The sequence below is a fragment of the Ambystoma mexicanum genome, chromosome 9, assembly GCF_040938575.1.
Source record: "Ambystoma mexicanum isolate Mex_15411 chromosome 9, UKY_AmexF1_1, whole genome shotgun sequence".
In the NCBI taxonomy this organism is placed as follows: domain Eukaryota; kingdom Metazoa; phylum Chordata; class Amphibia; order Caudata; family Ambystomatidae; genus Ambystoma; species Ambystoma mexicanum.
Window position 1 is genome coordinate 963,206,890 of NC_090931.1, and position 23,962 is coordinate 963,230,851.

At 49.2% G+C, this 23,962-nt stretch overlaps 1 protein-coding gene across 5 annotated transcripts in view; it reads left to right on the top strand.

Moving 5' to 3' along the window:
* UBR3 (ubiquitin protein ligase E3 component n-recognin 3) overlaps nucleotides 1-23,962 on the top strand; it is a 2,710,065-nt gene that overhangs the window by 1,657,762 nt on the left and 1,028,341 nt on the right. For all 5 annotated transcript variants that reach the window (XM_069616177.1, XM_069616176.1, XM_069616178.1 and 2 more), the window contains one exon: nucleotides 8,457-8,567. In XM_069616177.1, coding sequence (XP_069472278.1) covers nucleotides 8,457-8,567 — 111 coding nt within the window. The remainder of the gene's footprint in view (nucleotides 1-8,456; nucleotides 8,568-23,962) is intronic.

Consider the following 23,962-nt stretch of genomic DNA (forward strand, 5'->3'; position numbering starts at 1 on the left):
CGACGAAAAATTTCACGTGGAAATATCTTGCACACGCATAAAAATCCAAACTGAGTGTAGAACGTACACGCGATAAAGTCCATCCCGCGGGAAAAATCCACACGCGCTTTATCCAAGTAGCGAGTAAACGCACACGCGCTGAAGTCTAAACCGCGGGAAAAATCCATACGCGCTTATCCAAGGAGCGAGTAAACGCACACGCGCTGAAGTCTAAACCGCAGGAAAAATCCACACGCGCTTATCCAAGGAGCGAATAAAAAGCACACGCGATAATGTCCATCCCGTGGGAAAAATACACACACGCTTTATCCAAGATGCGAGTAAACGCACACGCGCTGAAAACCAACCGCGGGTAGAAAAATCACACGCGCTATAGTATCACGTGACACATAAGAGCTTGCGCTAGATTCTCAAGCGAAGACTTTCACACGCAGGCTTCTGTTAATGGAAAAACCATGCGCTTGATAGAAAAACATAGCGTAGCAAAGCAAAACAAACGACAGCACTACCGTTCTTAATACATGTTTTCATATGAACTTGAAAATCAATTTAACTCTTCAACAATGACATTAGAAAAAGAGTTTTGTGTTTTAAAAGAACTTATCTTGTGAAGAGTCTTGGAAACTTATTTTCTTAGGCAACTCGAAATCTTCTTACTCCTGTCCTGTGCCAAAACGAACTCCGTAAAGATTCCTGTTTACATTCCAAAGAATCTGCTCGACTCCTTGAAACTTGAAACCCCTGAACAAGTTAAGCAGGAGCAGCTTAGTACATGACCTCTCAGCTGGGCAAAGACGATGAAAGGCAGTTTAGAATGTTCACTGTCTTCCCTATAAACAATCACCAGCCAATTAGAATTTAGACTGAGGACCTCCATCTTGGCTTGGGGCATTCTCCATAGACTACAATGAATGTTAAGGGCAAAATTGGCTGTTTTAAAATTAAACTCCATAATAACTTCCCAAAACCTTTCTATACTAAATCTCCCTAGACCCAATGTAATTGAGAATATGCCACTGTATCTTGACAGTACCTGACAGCAGTTCCCTTAGGGACCACTGCAAAAGATTTAAGACTACAGGTGTTGGCAGTAAACCCACTTGGTAGCAGTCCGTACCACCCAGATTTACCTGGTAGCTGTGGCTGAGCAGTCAGACTTCCCTCAAGAAGAGTTAGACAGTATGCAAAGTATACTCAATAGGCACTCTGATACATTAATACAAACACTGACCAGAGCTTTTGGTATCAAAGTATATAATTATTTATTTAAAAACACACAATTGAAACACTCCAGCACTCTTATTGTAAAATATTCTAAACACAGTTACTATTATGATATATACACCCCTTTTTCCCTATTAGAAAATCACAGTAAAACACCACTTATTTTCATACAGAGGTGAGCGCTTAACTAGATTGCACTATAATAAGTTTGTGAAAAAGGGGAGGGAAAAAGACAGAATATGAAGGGGTACACCACTCTATGATTCCAGAACACTGTTGGCAAGGCAGAGAGCAAAATGTCGCTGGTGAGCCAAAGTCCAAAGGCTGGGCCCACTCTTAGAGAGAGCAGAGCACACATGCGCCCAAGATCACACAATTACACTAGGCTTAGAAAGTCTTGCAGAGGGTTCGGAAAATAGTTTAGAGAGGCTTAGAAAAGTTTAGCCAGGGTGTCCCAGGCTAACCCAGGTTCGAAAGCGGGGGGCTAAATCTACCCCGTACAGTCGGTCGCAAGGGAAGCCAGGCGGGACACGGTACCTTAAGTGGGAAGGATCCTCCAGCGGTGGCAGTTGTTCCTGGTAGTGGGTGCAAGTTGCGTTGTCTTCCAGGGGAAGAGAAGATCTCGACTTGGAGGAAAGATGAAGGTCGTTGCACTACCAGGGAAGAAACCAGCCGCAGAGTTTTCCGGTTAAAGGTGGTACCTTTGTCTCGCGGTCGTGGTAAAACGTGGTATCCCGGTTGCCGGGGTGCTTGGCACGGGCAAGGCGGCCACGAGATACGTCGGGAAAGCGAAAAGACAGTGAAACTGGTTATCCCCACCAGTCAAAGGAAGAAGACTCTCCGGCGGGAGATCTCCTCTGTCGTTGGGAAAGTGGTGAGGCAGTCCAGCAGGGCTCCACCGGTGGTGGTGTCGTGGCAGGTCGGCTCAGCTTCTCCTTTGTCGGATTCTTAGGTCCTGTGGCGACGTCTGAAGTTCCAGTCCCCAAAGCCCTGCTTTTATGCAGCAAACCCCCATTCACTCAGCCTAGCTGTCACTCAAACATGCTAAGTGGTGAGCCGGCCAGCTCACCACTTGGGCCAATCAGGACAGAGTGCGACGTGAGTTGCCTAGGCAACTCAGTCCAGGGTGCCTAAATTCCCCTCCACCCCTCCTAAGTACCCCAGACATAGTGGCACCACTTTGGAGGGCTTCTGTGGAGAAGCCCGCCAAAAAGTGGAACAAAGGGCTCGACTTGGGTTGGAGTCACAGAAGAGAACACAAATGCCATTTTAGAATCCAGTTTTGGCAAAAAATACCAACCGGAGAATTAATATTAATTAAATAAACCGGCAGTATGTTCGAGGCTACCGTAAATAATTAAATAAAGATAGTAGCCTAAAACAATGGGAAATCCCATAGGAAAATATTCGCGGTTGAATATAAAAAGTAGTATCCACTGCCACCAGCCAAAACTCGATCAGGGGGGACGGAGACGTGCCCCCTCGACTAACAGACCCTGGGGCGATCGAATTGCCCCAGCCAGTACGTCCACAATATGATGGTTTGTACTGGTTCTGTTCAGAATTTAAGACTAGTAAAGTCAATGGTGACTTTACATGCCCTGGGAGACAGTAGTCAGTCCCAGGGTATGGAGTCTATACTGGGGGGTCACTATGACACCCCTGTGTTACTTCACGGAGGGTGCTGTGTAACACACATCACAAAAACACATGAAACCCTATGGAGTAAAAGACCCCATAGCCCATTGAACACATCTAGATTCAAAGAAACACACTCAAATCATGTCCAAGAGTGAGGGTAAAAGAGTCTCACTCTTGGCAGGAGTAAAAAAAATAAACCCCAAAAATCCAGCAAAGCTGCTGGGGGACTCACTAGGTTAGGAAATTCATCCTAAACAGAGAATTCTCCCTAACAAGCGGTGTAAGGGTTTGTGTGAGGGCGTGGTCGTGCTGAGTTGTGAAGGTTTTTTTTTTTTATTGGCAATCTTATCCTGGAGGGATGCTACTTTGTTAGATGAGGCTTTTTGTATGCTAGTGCACCCGTTTTTGTCCTTCACGCAGTTTCGATTTCTTTGAGAATTATCAACAGTTCTTTTATGCTTGAGTTAGCTTGAAAGATTCTCGTGTTGTAGGATTCTTGTTTAGCTAGGAGTATTTTTCTTATAGTGGGGAGATATGCGGTTAAGGTTGGACTTGTTGTCATTCGATGGAAGGTGTCGCCATATAGCTTCGCTTTTTCTTTTTTTTAGACGCAGTGATTTGACATGAGAGAACCAAGTGTTCAGGTGCATTTTAGGTTTGCTCTTTCTCGACTTTAGCAGGGCAATGGAGTCTAAGGCTTCAGACATTATTTTGTTGTATTTGTCGACTAGGGTGGAGGGGTTGGTGGACTCTGGTAGGGCGTTTAGTGTAGGTAGTATTAAGGGTACAAGTTTGTCAGACAGTACTGGGTGGGTATAGAGGGGGCCGATGGGTTGTTTTTAGTGGTAGGTGTTATGGCTTCAAGTGAGAATGCTAGGAGGTGGTGGTCAGTACAAGATTGTGGTGTGATATATGTAATGAAAGCACTACAGTTGTAGTCTGCCACCCAATCAAGGGTTCTTCCTTTGTTGTGGGTGCGGCAAGTTGCTCTTTGATTAAAACCTAGTTCAGCAAGAGTGTCAGTGATTAGTGCTGCTTGCTGGTCCTTAGGGTCTTTGAACCCCAAGTTGAAGTCACCTAGAAGAAGGATTTATGACGTGGTTTTTAAATTGTCGGGAGAGGATGGTGGTAAGGTCCTCCTCGAATGATCCAATGGGGACGGGGAGGTCTGTATAGTAAATTAATGGTGAGAGTTTTGGAGCCGGAGATCGGTAATTTGGCGATCAGGGATTCCCAATATTTTAAATCAGGTGATGGGGCTAGTCTCATGGCTAAGTTGGTTTTGCCTATTATAGCTATGCCTCCTCCGCGAGCCTCAGTTCTGTCTGCTCTGAGAATTGTGTAGTCCTCAGGGACAGCTAGCCTAAGGCCAGGAAAGCTATCTCTATGGCGTGTGCCATTATGGAGCGGGCATTTATTAAGGCCCCTTTGAGGTGAGGAGCATTATTTCCTGTGGGGGCATTTAATGGGGTCTGGTTATTGGATTCGTTCTGGGGAAGAAAAGGTTTGATCTGCTGGCATCTCTTCAGTAGAGGATGATTTGGTAGGGTGGTTTTGGTTACTGGGCATGCTTTTCTAGTGTTAGAGGTGGTGGTAGCTCTGGCGAGAGGTTTGAATAATTTAGGAAGCCTAGAGCGGAGTCTTAGGTTTCTAGTGGCGGGACTGCATGGCCTGTCCATTTTGTGTGGGTCCTAGAAGTGCGCGATGCAGGATGACATCCGTGCATGGCTCAAGTTACCAGGTAGTAGTGGCATCAATGGGACAGCCATGAATTTTGGTGGTTGATCTGTCATAGTTAAGTAGGATATGGGAAGGCGGTATAGGCTTGAGGTCCAAGTCAGAGAGATCAGGTCTAGGATGGCCCTAAGTAGGACTCTATATATGGATGTCACGTACATAGTGACACAGTGGAGTATGGGATAGTCAAGTGTAGCGCGATGCTACCAGGGGTGTGATGGTAGTATAGATTTGGCAAACAGGTTGAGATTCCTGCCAGTAGGGTAGAGATACACAGTTAGGCCTAGGTGGCTAGCTTGGGCTGCTACCTGTGGGCTCGGAAGACACAATTGGACATAGTAGGCTAGTTCAAATTATGGGCTAGCGGAACACGGTTAGGTATAATAGGCAAGTTCAAGTTGCTAACAAAAGGCTGGAGGAACACAGGCATAATAGGCGAGTTAGAATTACTAATAGTAGGCTAGGGGAACACAGTTGGGCATAATAGGCAAGTTCAAATTACTAACAATGGGCTAGCGGAGCACAGTTGGGCATAATAGGCAAGTTAAAATTGCTAACAATGGGCTAGCAGAGCACAGTTAGACGTAATAGGCAAGTTCGAGTTGCTGGCAGTGGGCTGGGCGTGCACAGATGATCTGAAGAAGTTTAGCTTAGTTAGCAAAGGTTGTTTGTGCAGTCGAAACCTGGGCTGTTCGTGGTGTAGCTTCGGGTGCGCAAGGTGGAGTCTTGGATATTGTGACTTTCGGGTGCACAGAGTTGTGCTTGTGGCAGTGTGCTGCAGGGGATGAGGCCGATCGGGACGGACACGATACAGGGCGAGAGTAAAGGATGTCGCAATAATATAAATACGCGACATGGGTGGGTGTTGGGCGAGAGCAGGCCAGAAATGGGCGGATGGTGCATATTGGGTAGAGTGCAATACTCACGTTAATCGGTCGGAGATGATGAGGCAATGTGCCCAATGTGCTACTATAGCTGATCATACAATTATTCAGTTTAAAATTAAACCCATTTAGGAGAAAATTGCATAGTATAAATATGGTTGGGGATGACTAGTTTACACTTACCAGGTGCCACTTTAAACATAAAACGGGTATGATTTCAGAGATGCCTTTTATTTTTATTTTATTTATTTTTTACACTTATAGAGCGCTCACACAAACCGCAGGCATTGAGGCGCTGTTACAGGAATTGTTTGTTTTTCTTAGATGCGTAATTGTTATTTTTTTTTTTTGTCTCAGTTACGTATTTATAATGCCCTTAAACACCCAGAGGTTTCTAAGCGCGGACCCGGGGATCGAACCTGTTGTCTTCGTGTCGTCTTGCATCCAAGACGCGCACGCTGCCGCTGAGCTATCCTGCCGGCCTTATATGTGAGCACAGTATGTCGATTAAGCAGAAAATACAGGGTAAGTCTAAACGATGTCTATTTCGAAATAATAGGGAATCCATTTGCACAAAACCAAATTGTTGTACAAAGATGCCTAATATGCGCATCCAGGGTGTCAATGTAGAAGGCACGATATGTTTACACATATGCCTAAATGACAAATGCAAGGTCCCTATCCCAGCAGGGCCGGTGTGTGACTTCCGCGATGCCTAGATAGGGGTCACACAGTGGCAGATCAAGTAGCAATCACGAATGCAGCAATATACGTACATGTATAGTTGGCTATCAGGCATGAGAAAAACCGCAGACATGCGGGTTACAGTAAAGATTACCAGGAATAATGCGACAGTTGGTAGAAGGCAGTGGGTTGCAAAGCACACCGGCGGATCTAGCAAAGGTAATTAGCAATGGTAGGCGAGCAGTCAGTCGTGCCGGTAGTTCGATGTCGGCAAAATTATGCTGTGATTATTTCTGGCAGAAGTGGGCAGTATTCAGGGGAACGAGAGGGAGGGATAGTGAGTACAGGTTACCTACTAGTGTACTTGTATGAGGTATAGCAAACAAACGCAACAGGTCCAAAACAAGGCCTTATTCATCGGCCTTTGTCAGCGGCCGGCTTCAGGTTTCAAAAGGAGGCCTGTTGCTTAGCAACGGTAAACGGCCTCAGTGTGGGGCCGCATTGCGCCAGCCATCTTGGGATCAGGCAATTGTTGAAAAACAGCTGATCCGGATTCTCTGAGAGGAGACGGATGTTGGAATCACACAGATGATGTTGCTTTCAAAGGTATGGAAGCTCAGAATATGCTCACCAATAGACTGGAAGGCAGCTCAGGGGTCAGGATGTCTAATCCTGGTAGATTGCAGTATGCTGCTCATTTAGATCGTAGTGGCTCCATGTGCTTATTGGCGGGAAGCAGGTGGGGAGAGAAGGGCTCTAAGCTTTTTCTGATCTATGTGCACATTCTTGGGCAACAGTAAATATCTATGCATTTAGCTAAACACTTGTTAGATGCAAATGTGATGTAACCTATGGCGATCATTTAGGAATGTACGGCCATCTTTTTGACTATATCTGCTGCGCTTGCTTAAGAAACAGGAACTTCATTTGAAAAACTGGTGATATGATATGATATGATATGGTATTTGTAACGCGCCTATACACAAGTGTTTCAAGGCGCGACATGTGCACCATTTTCCATGTTGAGTTCTTCCATCCTTTACAATAGCATACATCGGGTCGGAGGTCCATGGCTACAGGACATTATCCGGGGGATTTAACACAGCGAGTATTATACCTACCTGTATCTCGGAGTGAACTTGCCCCACAACATCAAACACATCCTGGGATAGCTTGCCACCATTCATATGTTGATGGCAAGTGCATACCTAAAGCTCTAGCCAACCAAAACAGAATTGTTTTGCCTTGGTCACCCACCCAAACAGGAAATTATCCAAATAAAGCTGAACGATATGCACTTCGGTGGGTTCACACCACTATTTGTCCCTGCTGCCAAATCCATCAGGTTCATCCTTAGACAATAGAATCTCCTTCCTGCAACATATTAACATCAGGGCACAGACTGCCTGGTATCTGCTCACACTGCCCTTCCTCCCATCACCAGACTTCTGGACTGCAGTATTGGGCCTTGTGATTGCAGATATTGATGGGGGAAATGTCCTGGTCGCTGGACTCCCTGCCTTACACCTAGCGATTCTGTAGGTGGTCCATCACACTGTGTCACACCTCATACCAAGTGCCAATAAATTCAACCACACCAGCCCCATGTTTCATGACTTATATTGGCCAGGATCCCGGCCAGGATTCTCTTCAAAATCACCTGTTTCGCATAAAAGGAAAACCCTGCTCAAACACCTCCCTACAGATCGTACCAGCTCCGATGGCACACACTCCTCCAGGAACCAGACCGTTGCAAGGTTTGAAATAAAACTGGCACACGGGGAGAAGATCAGAAAACCATCTTTCTCCTGCTATGCCCTAGCATACTGGAATACCATACCAGTTGCAACCTGGAACACTTCAACGCGCATACAGTTCAGAACAGAAATGAAAACCCAGTTTTTTACATTATTCCTAGGTGTGACTCAGGATCCACCTTCCCTGAATTGCCACCACTCCGGGATTGTCTTGTTCATTTACCCATCTTGTTTTCTCGGACCCCTGTGCTTTATATAAAATAAATACAAAGATATAATTAAATTTAGCATATGACTAAATATCTGTTGACTCGAATTCTGTTGTCAGAGAGTTACTTTGTAGGCGCTTTATTTGCCCAATGTTTTTTTGTAGAAAGTTCATTAAAAAGCTTTAAACACACAGATTGGGGATGATTTTTGTCTTGTATATTTGTAAAACATGCAGACTAGGTCACTTGTAGAATGCCATATTGTTTGCATATGCAAATGCACCTTAAACCCATTTTTGTTTCGATAATTTTGTCCATAGAGCTCCTGTCTCCAAGCAGTATCAATCGGCTGGGAAGGAGGGGTTTATGTGCAAACGTGTGGTCATACGTTACACATTGACTGTCATAAATCATACATGGAATCATTACGGGTACGTTTATAAGCATATTTCACAATTATGAATGTGTTCGATTTATGCTTTTTGTGGATTTTTGCTAAGCTGAAGATGCACCTGTAGCAGACATCTTTGTAAAAACTACTGCCAGTCATTTAAATCCCACAGGTGCCTCTTTATCCACCTTTTAAATCCCCACAGTGGGACAAAAACACACTATTTTCATTTTGGCATCAGAGATCCCATTGAATTGTGTGGATGGATAAAGGACTTGGGTGAGTAAACTGATCCATGGTGGGGACACCTGCCTAAAGCTTGTGAGTTGAGAAGTATGCAGGTGTTGACTCATCCTTCCACTCTCCTTAGTAGCTCAACTAAGTGAGTACCATCCAATTGGATTCTAGTAAGGTTGTTATTTATAGTGCTACAAGCTGCTGCCATTTTGACAGTAGCACATAGAAAAATAATCTTATCATTACTTAAAAGAATACCCCTTTTGAATTTGATATAGCTTAGGAGTTATTTGCCCAATGTATGGACCTATCTGGGAATTATTATAAGGTGCAGCAGAGCATTGTAGAAGAGGGCATGTAGCGTACATAAGGCCTCATCCGGGGTTGGGCGCAGCAGACACAATGCAGTGGTAACTATTACCGCTACATTACCGCTCCGCCCAATCCTGAGTTTGGGTGGAAAGCTGGAGAATTAACTCCAGCTCTGAGCTGGAGGTAAATCTCCAGCTTGCTGCCTGTTTTCGTTGCTATTACCACCAGCGCTGTTACTGCCAGCTGTAATGGCGCCAAAAATCCCCCTAAAGTCCTATGGGCTCTATAAAACTAGGGAATTGCAACCTTATCACTTCTCGGGATCTGGCGTAGCGTTAACGCTAATTGCTTTGGCGGTTTCCTGGTGTAATTACTGCCTGGATACCGTCAAGTCAAGGCTATGATGAGGCCCTCAGTCATGCTGACACCATTTCATAAGAGTGACGTTTTGACTTGAGTGCGAGGAATGCATGAGACCTTGAAGTATAAGCTATTTGTTTGACAGCGTATCAACAAGCTGTACAAGCTGCTTTGTTTTAGTGAAAATAGTTGCAAGTAATTTTGTCAGGTATCCAATTTAGGACTAAAGTAACTATCGGGCTATTGCATCACTGGACGTTTTAGGGTAGTCCGTTGCAACAAAGCAATGGGAACAACCAGAGTCTGACACAGGGAGATGTACTTTAACAAGGTTTTTGTTAATTAGTGATACAGGGTTGATGCTACTAAAAACACAACATAAAGGTTCAAACAAGATGGTGTGATGAATCCTGCAGAGTCCTCACAAAGACCCTACATAAAGTCTCCTCCCAGGTGGCCAGGGAAAGGCAGGAGCTTTCTCATCCTGACCTTGGGGGTGGTGTTACTTCGGGAGGATCACCTGCGTGGAGAAAGGGCCCAAGGGATTAAGAGGACTCCGTTGGGTGAGACGCAGTATTCATCATCCTCCAGGGAAGAAAGGTCAATGATATGAAAATCTGTAATGGCTTGTTGTCAGAGAGCGCTTTTAACTTCCCAAGTTGAACTTCCTGAAGTGGGTGACAACATTCATAGATCCTTAGGCACTGGAAGAAATTAAACCCCTTTTAAAAACCGGGAGACTCCTAAAGTGTGATGCTCCCCTAGACCCCAAAGGAATGGTAAAGAAAAGTCTGAAAATAATACCAATTTAGACTGTTAAAATCATTATTTCTATGTAAAGCCAAGTCCGTCAAATTATCATGGTTATATTCCCTTAAGGAATATTATTAGGAAAAGAAATGAGCATGAAAACAACTTTTGCCTTAGAAAAATGAATTTGAACATTAAGGACTCAAGTCCCATAATCCCCAAGTTACTGGCACGAAGAAGAGGGCAGCAGAGGAAGAAGGTTGCAAGGTGCAACTTATTAATGGAATTGACCCACACCTGATGGACACTGGGAGGCTTGAAGGGCCCCCTTCAAGTGAAGGCCGGGAGAAGGAAGACGTAGCAGAGCAATAGTCTTAGGTGGAGGAATTGTGAACTCTCCACATTGCAGCAGAAGCAGAAACTGGAGGAAAGAGATGATGCTGCTACCAGTGTCGAGCAGTAGCTGGTACTGAGAGGGTCATCACCTCTAGAAGCCTTAATTGAATAGGTCGCACAGTGGGAAGTGTCGAAGAAGGAAGCTTCGCCCTAGAGACCTGGACTGTGCAGAGGTAAGAAAAAGTTTAAAAAGCTTCCCCCTTAGCAAGACTGTCTCTGTTGGCAGGCGAGCAACGGAGAGCCTTTGAAGCAGAGGAAGCTGTGTGTGCAAGTGGCCTGGGCAGCGGCAGACTGGAAGCAGCAGCTTACCAGAATGCGAGGAGCAGCTGAGACAGAAGACCTGGGAACAAAGAGGGAAATGGACGCGCACGCCATACCCGGTGAGCTCACAAAGTTGTTGTGACAGTGCAGCGCTCTGTAACCACTCGCATGCTCAGAGCAGGCACTTTAACACCAGAATGCGCAGAGATGGAAACCCGAAAGGATGCAATTTTGAATACCGAACTGACAGAAAGCAGATTGAACATTTTTTTATGAGATCAATTAACTGTAATTTTAAGCATACAAGTTTTTTGAAGACGCGGCCACAAGAAGAGGCAAGAATTTCAGAACCCATTGCAAACTACCATTACCCATGCCAAAAGAAATGTAAAGCACAGCAATTTAAACCAACAAACATTGCCAAAGTCAGAAGGGTACAAATGAAAGGCCTGGAATTGTAAAGTGCATTGCCCATGTTTAAAGGAGTGCATAACATAAACTTGTATAACCCACGTTGCAAAAGCCAAGGAAAAAGCAGACTAAGATCATATAATTATTTGGTTGATGAAGAAGTTGGGAAACCAAAGTGGCAAGAAGGCTGCCCTTCTGTTAAACGTTATTCGGAAGGAGAGGAACATAACTTGCAGAGGCTTTGGAAGTCACACAAATGTAATAAAGAACAACAATGTGAATATTGCCTTCCGTGAAGAGTTGCTTAAACCCTGGTGTTGTGAAGCAAGAGACTTTGCAAAGTTGTTGTAAGCTGATCTCAACCACAGAGGCACTTGTTTGCAATTTGTTGACCCGGCAGGGAAGTATACCAGATCAGAGATTGCAATAACACTTTATCCTGTTCGGGTAGGGGAGTATACCTGAACAGAGAACTTGGAAGTAGTAGGCCTGGCATGGGAGTAAACCAGGTGTAATTGAAGCAGTAGTCCTGGCATATAACTAAACCAGGTGGAAGTTGATGAAGTGATGTGAATTGGTCTTAACGAATCATCTTTAAAAACTTTCATAGCTGAAGAAAGTCTTATATAAACTGCTTCTGAAGTATATAATTGTTTCTAAACAAATATGTTGCTATAGAGCAAGCCTGACAAAGACAAGTTATGTTGATGAACTAAGGAAGCGTTCTTGGTTGAAGCGAAGAAGATTGTTTGAGTTCTTACTATTACAAGTGGAACAGAAAGAACCTTTGTCGAACAATTCTCAGGTGTTGGAACTTTTGTCATCAGGTTGGAATCCCAAAGAACTACTGTGTAGGAACTTTGTTACAAGGCATGATTTCCTTATTCATTTGGAACTGTTGAACAGAATACTACTTGAATCTGGGGAAGGGGAGTTCATCCAGCTTATAAGGAGAGACAGTTGTTATATTGTTAATTTAACTATTATAGTTGTTGCTTTTGAACTGCCATATATTACCTTGTTGAGTTATTGTATGTGTGAGAGACAGAAACCTTTTGTTAGTGTTTCCTTTAGTTTATTTTAGGCAAAGAAATCCTTGTGAGGGTAAGGGATAGTGAGGCGTTTATCCAACCGTTTGAGTTAAGAAAATGGCATCTTCTAAAAAAACCTACACAAAGTTGTCCGCCTCACATTTCTGACACCCCACAATGGCCTCCTTTTGCTTTCAGAGTTCAAGTCTCCACTGTATTGCCCAATCTGTATGCCCTTCCCAGAATAGAGGGTGGATTCACAGGCTTGGTATTTTCAGTTTTCTCTCACTTTTTCTTGACTGTTAAACTCCAGTTGTGTATTCTCATCCAGAAAGTTGGGGTGGCCTCTGTCCTTGGCCTCCGAGCCCTATGTGTGCCCACACATTAGGCTGAAACAAGGTAAGCGCATTGCAGGGCAGCTGTCAATTGAACCTATAGAGGTAGGAAATCTGAGCTTAACCAGGGGCTTGCCCTCTGCCCTTTTTGAAACGCTGTGTTGACGTCCTACCCTTGCTTCCAGATCTCCATTCTAATGTTCCACCTACACCAGAATCCCTCCTACTCCTCCTGTCTTTTCCTTTCTAACCTGTCTCTCCGCCACTACCTCATACCTTCAACTCTCCCATGCCCACCAACTCTCCCATGGCCATCCATGCTTATTTAGGATAGGATTCACCTCCCTCCACTCTGCCCACCCTGCCGCTTTTCTAAACTACACTCCCCTTGTCTTCAGCCTCCTTTCCACCTGCCTTACAAATACCCTCCTCATTGAGATATCTCATAACCTTCCCCAGCTGTTCACACAATGTTCTTCCTGTGGGATTTCCTATCCACGCCAATTCTCTATGCCATCCACCACACACCTTCCCCTATTTTTCTTGCCACCTTCTCACTTATCCGGTGGTGGTCCTCCACACCTCCCTAGTAATACTGTACCCTGTCCAGTCTTTCTGCTGCTCATTTTAACCTCTTGTTTAGTATGGTTGGTTCCTTTTTCTGAAGGTCTCCTCCAACCTCCTGTGACAAATCTGGGCTATTCGCCCCTTCTCCCCAAAGGGAAGCCACACCCGTTGAGGCTAGGGAGGTGATCCCACTCAGAAAGTCCCTCCCTAGGAGACAAGGACTCTATGTCCAGAACACATTATCTGCCTACATGGGAATCAGAAAGACTGTTGTTAACACTGTTTTAGATTCACAGAATAGTGGCTTTTCTTTAATCTCTTTGGCATTAGGTAATGCTGGATTAAGCTAAGAGCAAAGGGGTGTGTGGGTCCTCTTTGACCGTGGTGTTCAGGCATAAGCCTGAACACCACAGTCAGAGGACCCACACACCCCTTTTGTTTGTGATGACGTACATAAAACCACAAGGAACTTCAAATCGAGGAAAGAGAATCCTACGCAGAGGCGAGCTTCTATGGGAAGTAGTCCTGGAGGGGCGGGCGGATCCATTCTAGACCTCAGAGCCAGTTGTAACGTGGAGAGCGAATACATCTCTTGAGACACCGGAACGCTGCGGCCCTGACTGGCGTAGAAGGCAAGATTGAGAAAGAGACGTGAATGGCAAAGAGACCATGTTGCATGGTGGTGCGACCGCACAGAAGCCATGCTGGGTCTGGGGCCTGTTAACTGGAGAGACCGGATCCCCGAGCTCCGCACGAGATGTGCATTAGTTTCTGAGCCGAGCAGCGGAAGGGAAGCAAACGTTCCAGAAGGGGGGGGGGGCATTGATGTTCGAGGCTGGGAAAGCCTTAAGGGTTATGGGAACCAGATAAATCCGAGCGGGCAGATGCCCTACCAAAATAAAGCTAAAGAAATCCTATCAGAGGTTTTTGGAGATCGCTGAGAAAGCGAAAGACATTCATATTCGAGGCTTTAGAAAGTCCCAAACGTTAGGGGAGCCAGATAAACCAGAGCGGGCAAACACCCTATTTAAGTTGAGCTAAAGCAAGCCTATCAGAGAGCCAGAGGGCTTTGGAGAGCCCTGAGAAATCGAGAATATTGAAGAAGAGGCTGGGAAAACCTCAAGGGTTACTGGAGCTAAGATAACCAGGACAGGCATACACCCAACCAAGGCCCCGATAAAGTCAGCCTGTCAAAGTGCCAGAGGACTTTGGGGAGCCCAGGAAATGAGAGAGACAGAGAGAGACAGAGAGAGAGAGAAAAAACAAAAACAACAAAGGATAAAAATACAACAACCAAAAGCACACACACCCGGAGGGTTCCGAAACAAGAACATTGTCAAGTATCAAGTCAGAAATGGTGGAATTGTATTAAGAAAACCTTTTCTTCCTGGAAAGACGGAACTGTATGGAAGTAAGCTTTAGCATACAGAACCTGCAGAAAGGTTGTGAATTTTGTTACAAGAAACTGATTAACTTTTAAAACCTAGTGAAAGAGATCCAAGTGATTGGGCCAGGCAGAAGCCGAAGAGAGAGGCTATTGCTCCAGCCTCCCTTTTCTGTTATATTTTTCTTAAGTGGTAGGAACTAGTTAACTAATAAGAACTTCCCTCATAGCCGTAGAGTTAGAAAAAAGTTTTTATTTTTATTTAAATTAATATGTTAAACCTGGCTCATCTTAGTCTGAGTCCTTCTTCTTATTCGCCACACTCCCCTCTAGGGTATTCCTCACCTCTTCCATCAGCCCCCTCTTTCATCCTTCTGCTTCTAATCTGCTCTTTCTTCATCTCAACCCCGTTTGTCCCCTCTCTCTTCAATCTCATCCATTTTCTTTTCAGTCTCCTCTTTCCTCCTTCTCCCTTCAACCTCCTTCCTCCTCTTTCACTTCTCAACTTCCTCTCTCCCCAAGCCCAGCTGTGTTTCTCATAGGTACATCTCTTCTCCCTCTTCTGTCCTCCAAAAACTATTGTTCCTCTGCGTCTATTCCAGCACCTTCCTCTGCCATTAACTCCCCAAGCTCCATGCTTGCCAACGCTGATCACCCACACACCACTCCAATGTCCCCCCATCCTTTAATAAAAGCTAGGCCCCTCTAGTTTGGTTGTCTGTACTTGGAGTTGGGATATCAGTGCGTATTCAGTGCATCTGCAATGTGATTGGTGTACTCGGAGGTTCTCCTGCACTGTGTTGGTATTGGCATTGGGTCTTTTATATAGCGCCAGAGCCCTTGTGCATAAAGCCGCTCATGTTGTGATGAGTGAGAACTTGGTGGAAGATCTAGAACAAGCAGGTTTTTAGTGCAGATCTGAATTTAAGATAGTTGGCCTCCTGGCATAGATGGTTGGAGAGGGAGTGCCAGGGTCTGGCTGCGGTTGCAGCCAAGGAGCACCCTCCCCTCGTAGAAAATGTATGTGTAGGAATAGCCAACAGTTTATGTGTGCTAGATAAAGAACAAATGTAGATACAGTGGGATTACCCTATAGAGTTACGATGTGCAAAGGTCTTGAAGGGTAATGCAGTCCTTAACTGAGAGCCAGTGGAGTTGACGAAGGCGGACAGTGGCATGATCTCGTCTTGACCCACCTGTGATGATTTTTGCAATTGTGTTCGGTAGAGTCTGACCGATGTCTGAGAGTTAAGCTGGGGACCCTGAAACTCCTCTGTTGTATGCCACGTCATCTTGATTATCATACACCGTGTTTGGGTGACACTGAGGGGACTGCCTTTGTGCTGCAACTGACATTTAAACTGCCACCCTTGCTCCAACGCCCCTTCTGTTTGAGAGCTGCCACCAATGCTCCCTGATTTGGATGAAGGCTTCTCATATTTTTCCATATTCAAAACGCCACAAAATGGGAAAGGGGTCCCCACATAAAGGAATATTGGGGCACCAGCTCACTCTGCATATGTAAAAACTCCTTAAGTTGTAAGAGGCACAATGGATTGGATTTAGGTGGCAGTACCCTGTCTTTGTCCTTGGGTAAGCTGGAGTGGTCCAGACAAAGCATTGTGTACCTCCTCTATGTCCAGCACTACATGGCGGGTGGCAGCACCTGGCTCTGTAACCACCCAATCCACAACTTCTAGGCACTGGCGGGGGTATTCGCCACACAGTCCACAGGGATTGGTTATGACACGCGAAGAAAGTAAAAGTTGATGGATTAAACGCTTGAGCTTTCTAATAAATTCCTTCCTCCCGAAGGTTCATAATCTGTGATATTCTATCCCCAGCACAGCGGATGGTCAAACATTTCTGCCACTTGGGGCTGCAGTGTGGCACTGTGCTGGTTCTGCCCAATGGCTCTGTGTGCCCCACAATGAACATGACATTGGGGCCATTATAAATTGATGCACTACACCGGTGACCCCAGTTTTTTCTTTCCACGCATTTTACTTCTGGAACACTGTTACTTTGTTTTTGTGCAAAAATGCCTAATCCCGCAAAGGCCTCTAGTTTAAAACCCTGCCTGGATTATGGTCAGCAGATGTCCATTTCCGACCCCCACAGGATGTATCTGTGCTGTCTGGGGGAGGAACACAATCCCCATGATTTGTGTCATGCCTAATACTGCAACCGAAGGCCCTCTGGTAGTGGGCGGCTAAACTAGGAAAGGGACGAAGAGAAGAGATCTTGGTCGAGGTCGAAGGACGCTGAGAAGAGGTCAGTAGAACGGTCCACAGCCCGAAAGTAACAGAAGAAACAGCACCACAGGTGGTCTCACTCACTGAGCAGTTCCTCTCACCACCACTTACCTTCCTCTTCAAAGAAGAGTTCTCACTGTCCCAAAGACTCCCTGGAAGCAACTTCACACGTAACATTTGCCACACAGTACTCCACCCCAGAGGAATGGGAAGCCACTAGGATAAAGTTCTCCAGCATGGGGTCTGGCATGGATTCACATGCTCATGAATATTCCCCGTCGTCAGGCTGGGAATCCTCGGTAAAGAAAAAACCAGTATCAGTTTCGTTTCTGATCTGTCTTTCGTAGTAATAACCAATCACTGGTCTCTGCGTCATACTGACCACAGCCAATGACTGCCCTCTACCTAAGCACCGCCTCTGGCAGCCATCTTCAGATTTGTACCGCACGTACATGTGTTGGGATCCTCATGCTATTGCTCTCGAGCGTTAGTGCTATTTTTTCACGTTTTTTTCTCAAAAACTTCGTTTTTTCGGTCAATAGAGCCTCAAGCTCCACCGACTCTCCATCCGATCAACGGGGACCCGTTTCGGATTCGTCTGCGCCCCTCAAGGGTGAAGATTTCGTCGAGCTATGCTTTTGGAGGACTCCAGAAGTTTCTCAGGCCCGGCCGTGGCCCAGGAGAAGGGAAGCTCGACGCCCGGAAAGCTGTTCAGGGTCTGCCCTGGATGCCAGCTGCAGAATGTCTTCAAGGAGGACAAACACTCTTTTTGTCTTTACTGCCTACATGAGGACAAGACGCACGTGGAGAAGGACTGTGCGTTTTGCGGCAACATGTCGGAGCGGACCATGAAGGACCGCCATCAACGTCTCGCCAACTGGCTAGAAGGGAAGAGCCCGTCCGGCGAGAAGAAAAGGAAGAAATCCGAGCGGTCTTCTAAGACCTTTGAGGACGCCCCGGCGACGGGGGTCCAACATAAGGCCAAGCACCGCGAGTCCGCTGGCACCGGGAGCGCCGAACGGTCGGGCTTTACGGGCGCCAGGCAGGGCGCACCCTCCCCGGCACCATCAACCACGAGCCAACGCTCTGGGTCGGGTAAGAGGAAGGCCGAGCACCCGGCGAAGCTCCTGGAGAGGCCCCGGTCGAGCTCGAAGGCGGAGGGGGAGCGAGGCAGTGTCCCCCCCCTCAAGGATAAGGCTGTGAGCGCACCTAAGGTGGTGAAGGCCTTAATCCATCCGGCCAAGCCCTCTATCGAAACTGTCGCGGCGGCCCTGGCTCAGCCTGTGGAGGCTACACCAGTGGTGGCGACCTCGGGGCTCAGAGTCTCCCTGCCACCTCGGAGGGAGTCCTCTTTTGTGCCCATCGATAGGACCCCCGTGAAATCCCCCGTGGGGAAGAAAAAGGGGGGGCAGGGCGTCGTCGTAGATTCGGCCTCAACCTCGGAGGAGGAACTGGTCGAGGTCTTAAGCCACGGCCTCGGCGTGGAAGAAGACCGGCCCGTCGGGATGGATCCCGACGCAGGTGACGACGACATCGTCGAGGGTACCGAAGGGGCCCCTGATCGCCCGTCGGATTTCCCTCTGCCAGCACCGCGAGACAACTCGGCGGCCATTTTGTTGGCTATACAGTCCTTATGCTCTGAGATAAGGACGAGACTACCGTTGCCGACGGAACCTCTCCCGTCGGGGGACCCAGAACCGGGACCTTCTGGTGTTCCCCCTACCAAGAAAAGAAGGATCCACCCTCCACCTCCTTTTCAGCCGTCGCGCCCCTTCCAGCCCTCCTCCCCGTCCACCCGAGGGGATGATACGGGGACTGACACGGCAGCGACGGGTACGGACGACGAGGTATACGACGAGGATGTACCGTCGTCGCCTCCCACCAGGGCTTCTCCGCCCGACGAGATTGGATCGTTCCACTCAATGATCGCCAGGGCATCCAAGCTTTTCCAACTCTGCCCTGAGGAGAAGAAGGAAGGTTTCCTTTATCAGCGGCGCGAGGCCAAGAGGAAGACGGTCCTCGCGGTGCCTCTATTGGACGACATTTGGGATGAGGGCCTCACCCTCCTCAAGAACCCGTCCACGACGCCAGCTAGAAGAGACCGGTACGAGAAAAAGTACCGGGTCCCGGACACGGCCCCCCTGTGCCTCCGGGCGCAGCCTACTCCGGACTCTGTCGTCTCCGCGGCGGCCAGGAAAAAAGCGGGGGGGGGGGGGTGCGGCCTCCACATCGACTTCCCCACCGGACGGCGAGGGAAAGAAATTGGACGCTATGGGACGCAGAGTCATCTCGTCTGCAGCGACGACGATTAAAGCTGCCAACGCCTTGGCTATCGTGGCCCGATACGACAGGGAGCTCTGGTACAAACTGGCTCCCCTGCTGGACTTCTTGCCGGACGACAAGAGGGCAGAGGCCCTGGAGATCCTGCAGGAAGGTGAGATGGCTTCGGACCACGCCATTACCGTTGCGACGGACATCGCCGACACTGGGTTCCGCCAGTTGGGCAACGGCTTTGCCTTAGGCGGCGTGGATGGCTCAAGGCTACGGACTTCCGTCAAGACGTTCAGACCAGAGTCCTGGACATGCCCTTCGATGGGAACAACCTGTTTGGGAAGACGGTGGACGATTCCCTTCAGGCCATTAAAGCGGACACCGAGACGGCCCGGGCCCTTGGAGTTCTGCAACAGCGACGGACGCCCTTTCGGAGCAGCGGAGGCAAGGGTGCCTCCAAAGGTTCCGGCGGGGGTTTCTCCTCCTACCGTCAAGCGGCCCGCTCGTCATCTCAGGAGCCCTACAGAGGACGAGGCAAGCCTGGCGGACCCCGCCATCGTCGCCAAGGACAAGGCGCTTAAGCCTCGTCGAAGCAGGATTGAACCGGCCGGGGGGTCGGGCCCCCACCGAAGCACCCCGGTGGGAGGCCGGCTGGCGAGCTTCGTCAGCGTGTGGGAGTCCATCTCCACCGACCGTTGGGTGCTGGACGCCTTGGCCCGGGGCCACGCGCTCGAGTTTCAGAGAAAGTGTCCGCGCGTCCCCCCCGTGGCCAGGAAAGAACTTCACGTCCCTCAACTTCTCCTGGAGGTGAAGGCGATGCTCAAGAAGGGCGCCATCGAACTCGTCCCAAAGAGGCTTCGGGGCTCCGGAGTCTACTCGAGATACTTCCTCGTGGAGAAGAAGACGGGGGGATGGCGCCCCATCCTGGACCTGCGACGTCTGAACAAGTTCATCAGGACGCAAAAGTTCTGGATGGTCACCCTCCAGCACGTCCTGGGTCAGCTGGAGGAAGGCGACTTCCTGTCGTCGTTGGATTTGGAGGATGCCTACCTCCATATTCCCATCTTGAAGGGGCACCGAAAATTCCTCAGGTTTGTGGTCCAAGGGCGGCATTACCAGTTCAAAGCCCTCCCCTTCGGTCTGCGGTCGGCACCCAGGGTGGTTCACCAAGTGCCTCGCACCGGTGGCGGCTCAGCTGCGCCGCGAAGGGATCCACGTCTACCCCTACCTGGACGACTGGCTCATCCGGGCCAAGACAAGGGAGCTCGCCGTGGTTCACATGGCAAGGACCGTCCAACTTCTCACGGACCTGGGATTCTCCGTGAACTACGCCAAATCCCACCTGGTACCCGCGCAAGACACTCTGTTTCTGGGAGCGAGGCTCAACACAGTGTCCCTTCTGGCCTCCCCGTCGGAGGAGAGGACCAGGACCATCCTGGGCAAGGTGCAGCGGATGTTGGTGGCCGACGCGGCCAAGGTGAGGTCCATCAAGTCCCTCCTCGGAATGATGTCTTCCTGCATCTACCTCATTCCCATGTGCAGGCTCCGGATGCGCCCGTTGCAGGAGTTCCTGGACGCGCGCTGGATCCAAACGACGGGCAGCTTCGAGGAAAGGATCACACTCGACGAGAGTTTCCGACGAGCGATCCGGTGGTGGGGCACCCGCGCGCATCTGACGGCGGGCATGGACTTCCAGACCCCAGCCCACCAGGAGACAGTGACCACGGATGCCTCCCTGGAAGGGTAGGGAGCGCACACCGAAAATCTGCACTGTCCAAGGAGGCTCAGGACCTGTGGCATTGGGCAGTCGCCCAAGGGATGTTTCTGGTGCCGTTTCATCTGGCAGGGATAAGAAACACCATCGCCGACTCACTCAGCAGGGAGCTGCGCTCGTGCCACGAGTGGGAACTACGGCAGGATCTAGTGGATCGCCTCTTCCGACGGTGGGGCACACCCCAGATCGACCTGTTCGCGACGGCGACGAACTCCAAGTGCCGGAGGTTCGCCAGCAGGTTTCCCCAGGCGAGGAGCATGGGCGATGCTTTCTCGTTCCCCTGGGAGGGCCTGTTCCTCTACGCGTTCCCTCCTTTGCCACTGCTAATCCGGCTCGTCAACCAGCTCAAGAGGTCACGGTGCAGGATGATCCTCGTTGCACCTGCGTGGCCGAGGCAGATATGGTTCCCGGACCTTCTGGACTTGTCAGCGTCCCCGCCAATCAAGCTGCCGGTGGACGCAGATCTGCTCTCCAGGGAAGGAGGCGCCATCCTCCACCACGACCCGAAATCGCTGAACTTGCAGGCCTGGCTCCTGCAGCGCTAGAGTTTGGAGGATACGACATACCGGCCGACTGCAGAGAGGTTCTTGCAAAGGCCAGGGCGTCCTCGACTCTTAAATGCTACGGACACAAGTGGAAGAGGTTTTCTGTCTGGTGCCACGCACAGAAGATTAACCCTCTACGGATTACGGCTCCCCAAGTTCTGCCGTACCTGCTGACGCTGGCTAAAGCTGGACTGGCACACGCGTCCATCGAGATTCATCTTGCTGCGATCTCCCGATACACCAGAACCACGGGACGGACGTCCTTGTGGTCTCATCGTCTGGTGAAAGAGTTCATGAAGGGACTGTTCAGATCGTTCCCGCCGGTGAAGGCTCCGGCCCCGGCGTGGGAGCTCAACGTGGTGCTGACCAAGCTCATGGGACCTCCGTTCGAGCCTCTGCACTCGGCCCCGTTGAAGTTTCTGTCGTGGAAAACAGCGTTTCTTGTGGCCATCACCTCCGCACGACGGGTGGGAGAGATCCAGGCCCTTTCCTGCAAGGCCCCGTACTTGACTTTTCACGACACCAGGGTAGTGCTCAGGACGCACCCCTCCTTCATGCCCAAGGTACCGTCGGACTTCCATCTCAACGAACCCTTGGTGTTGCCTGTATTCTTCCCGTCGCCTTCGTCGCCGGCTGAGAGGACTTTGCACTCGCTGGATGTGGCTAAAGCGCTGAAGTTCTACGTGGACCGCACCAAGTGTTTTCGGAAGACGTCACAACTCTTTGTGAACTTTGGACCTGTCAATCAGGGGAAGGCTCTCTCGAAGGCTTCCATTTCCAGATGGCTCTCCGGCTGTATCATGTACTGTCATCGGTTGGCAAACCGACCGCTGCCCGGCCGTCCGAGAGCCCATTCCACCAGAGCGATCGCAGCTACCACGGCGTTCCTTTCTGGTGTGCCCCTGCTGGACATATGCAGGGCTGCTACGTGGAGGTCGACGCACACCTTCACGAAGTTCTACTGCGTCGATCGGGATTCCAGGGAGGAGTCCAGGGTCGGCCAAGCAGTGCTGCGCAACCTGTTCGCCTGAGGTGAGCCTGGTGAGGAGGTAAGATGCTTAATGTTGCTTAATGTTGAGTTTGATGCAATGCTTAATGTTGAGCCTTTGCCACCTCCCGTGGTTGTGCATGTGTGTACTGCTATGTATTCTTTATTCATGAGCATGTGAAGCCCTACGAAGAGAGGAGCCTTATGCGCAATAGTACATGCACGCGCTTGTGCCAATGGACAAACTAGGGTCTCTTCAAGGGTCTCTAGCAGCTCAGGAAGGTGGGTAAGGCGATGAATAACAAGTTTCCACTATTCAAGCAGGACCTCCACTTGAGGGCAGAGGCACTTTGAGAGTGCGGGATGAGTCGCTATTTCGCAATAGCTGTGGAAAGGAAAGGGGCCCTCAGGGGCCACTCGTGCATACAAATGGGCTCCTGCGCTAGGGGCCACCGGTTGGGGTAAGGACTACTCACCGGTCCCCGGCGCAGGCAGACCTGAACTTCGTCAGTACAGTCCACTTCGCTGGCAGGTTCGAATGCGACAATCAGGACGTCTCGACACCGTGTAGTTCCCGAGATGCAGTGAGGATTCCCAAACGGGACAGTGGCGATTTCTCCGCTCCGGGTGGAGGAATCAGCCCAATTCCACTGCAGCAGGCTGCAGGGTCAAGGGGGTCATGAATGTAGTGAACTTGCACAGGTCGTTGCCACAGCAGGGCAACAAGGTAACCGCGGTTACTCTGGTCCGGGCGCACTCGTCTCACTTCAGACCTAGGAACGCCAAGTGTACGAAATTCGGTGTGAGGGTGCCGTGCACACAGAGCTAGCAGTATACCAAGTTTCAAGGGCCTCCTCGAAACGGCGGCTGTGACGGAGCAAAGGTCCCGCGTAAGCTGGTCAGCCCACTGGTTGGCCCAGGGACACTTCCGAAGAGGCTTACGTGCAGGGTTTGATTAAGGTGACGAGAATAGTTGATCCCACTATTCCAATGGGTCGAAGCGTCTTCGCAGACCTTCTAGGACGATCAGAGGCAGAGGTGTCCCACGGGACGACAGCGGGCGCAGGATGCCAAACCTTCCAGCGGGTCACCAGCGGTTCCTCGACTCGGCTTCTTGTTGCAGGATACTTGGCTCCTTATCCCTTGTTCGGTGTGAACTCCGGAGGAGTGGTGTTTTCAGCCTCCTCTTATCCAAAGTTCACTTTGCGCCAAAAGGGAGAGGACCCAATGGGAGATCTGCTCACAAACACTCACTCCATAGGGTTTTTTGGAAAATTGCATGACCAAATAAGGACTGACCCGGGTCGACTCGACCTCGGGTAGGTGAAGGGGCAAGATGGCCAAAGGACAGGACAAAGAACCTCATGGCATGGCCATTTTGGAGCCAGGCCACCTATTTGTGCCAAACGCGGTAAACGCGGTTAACCTCGCAAGAAAGGGTTACAAATATAAGAAAACGATAGCTGCCACCAGTCCTGTTCGTGACGCATCTGCACGGTTCTTAATAAGTCCAGCGAGAGTTTCTAGGGCCTTTGGAAATGACTAGAGACCCAAGTGT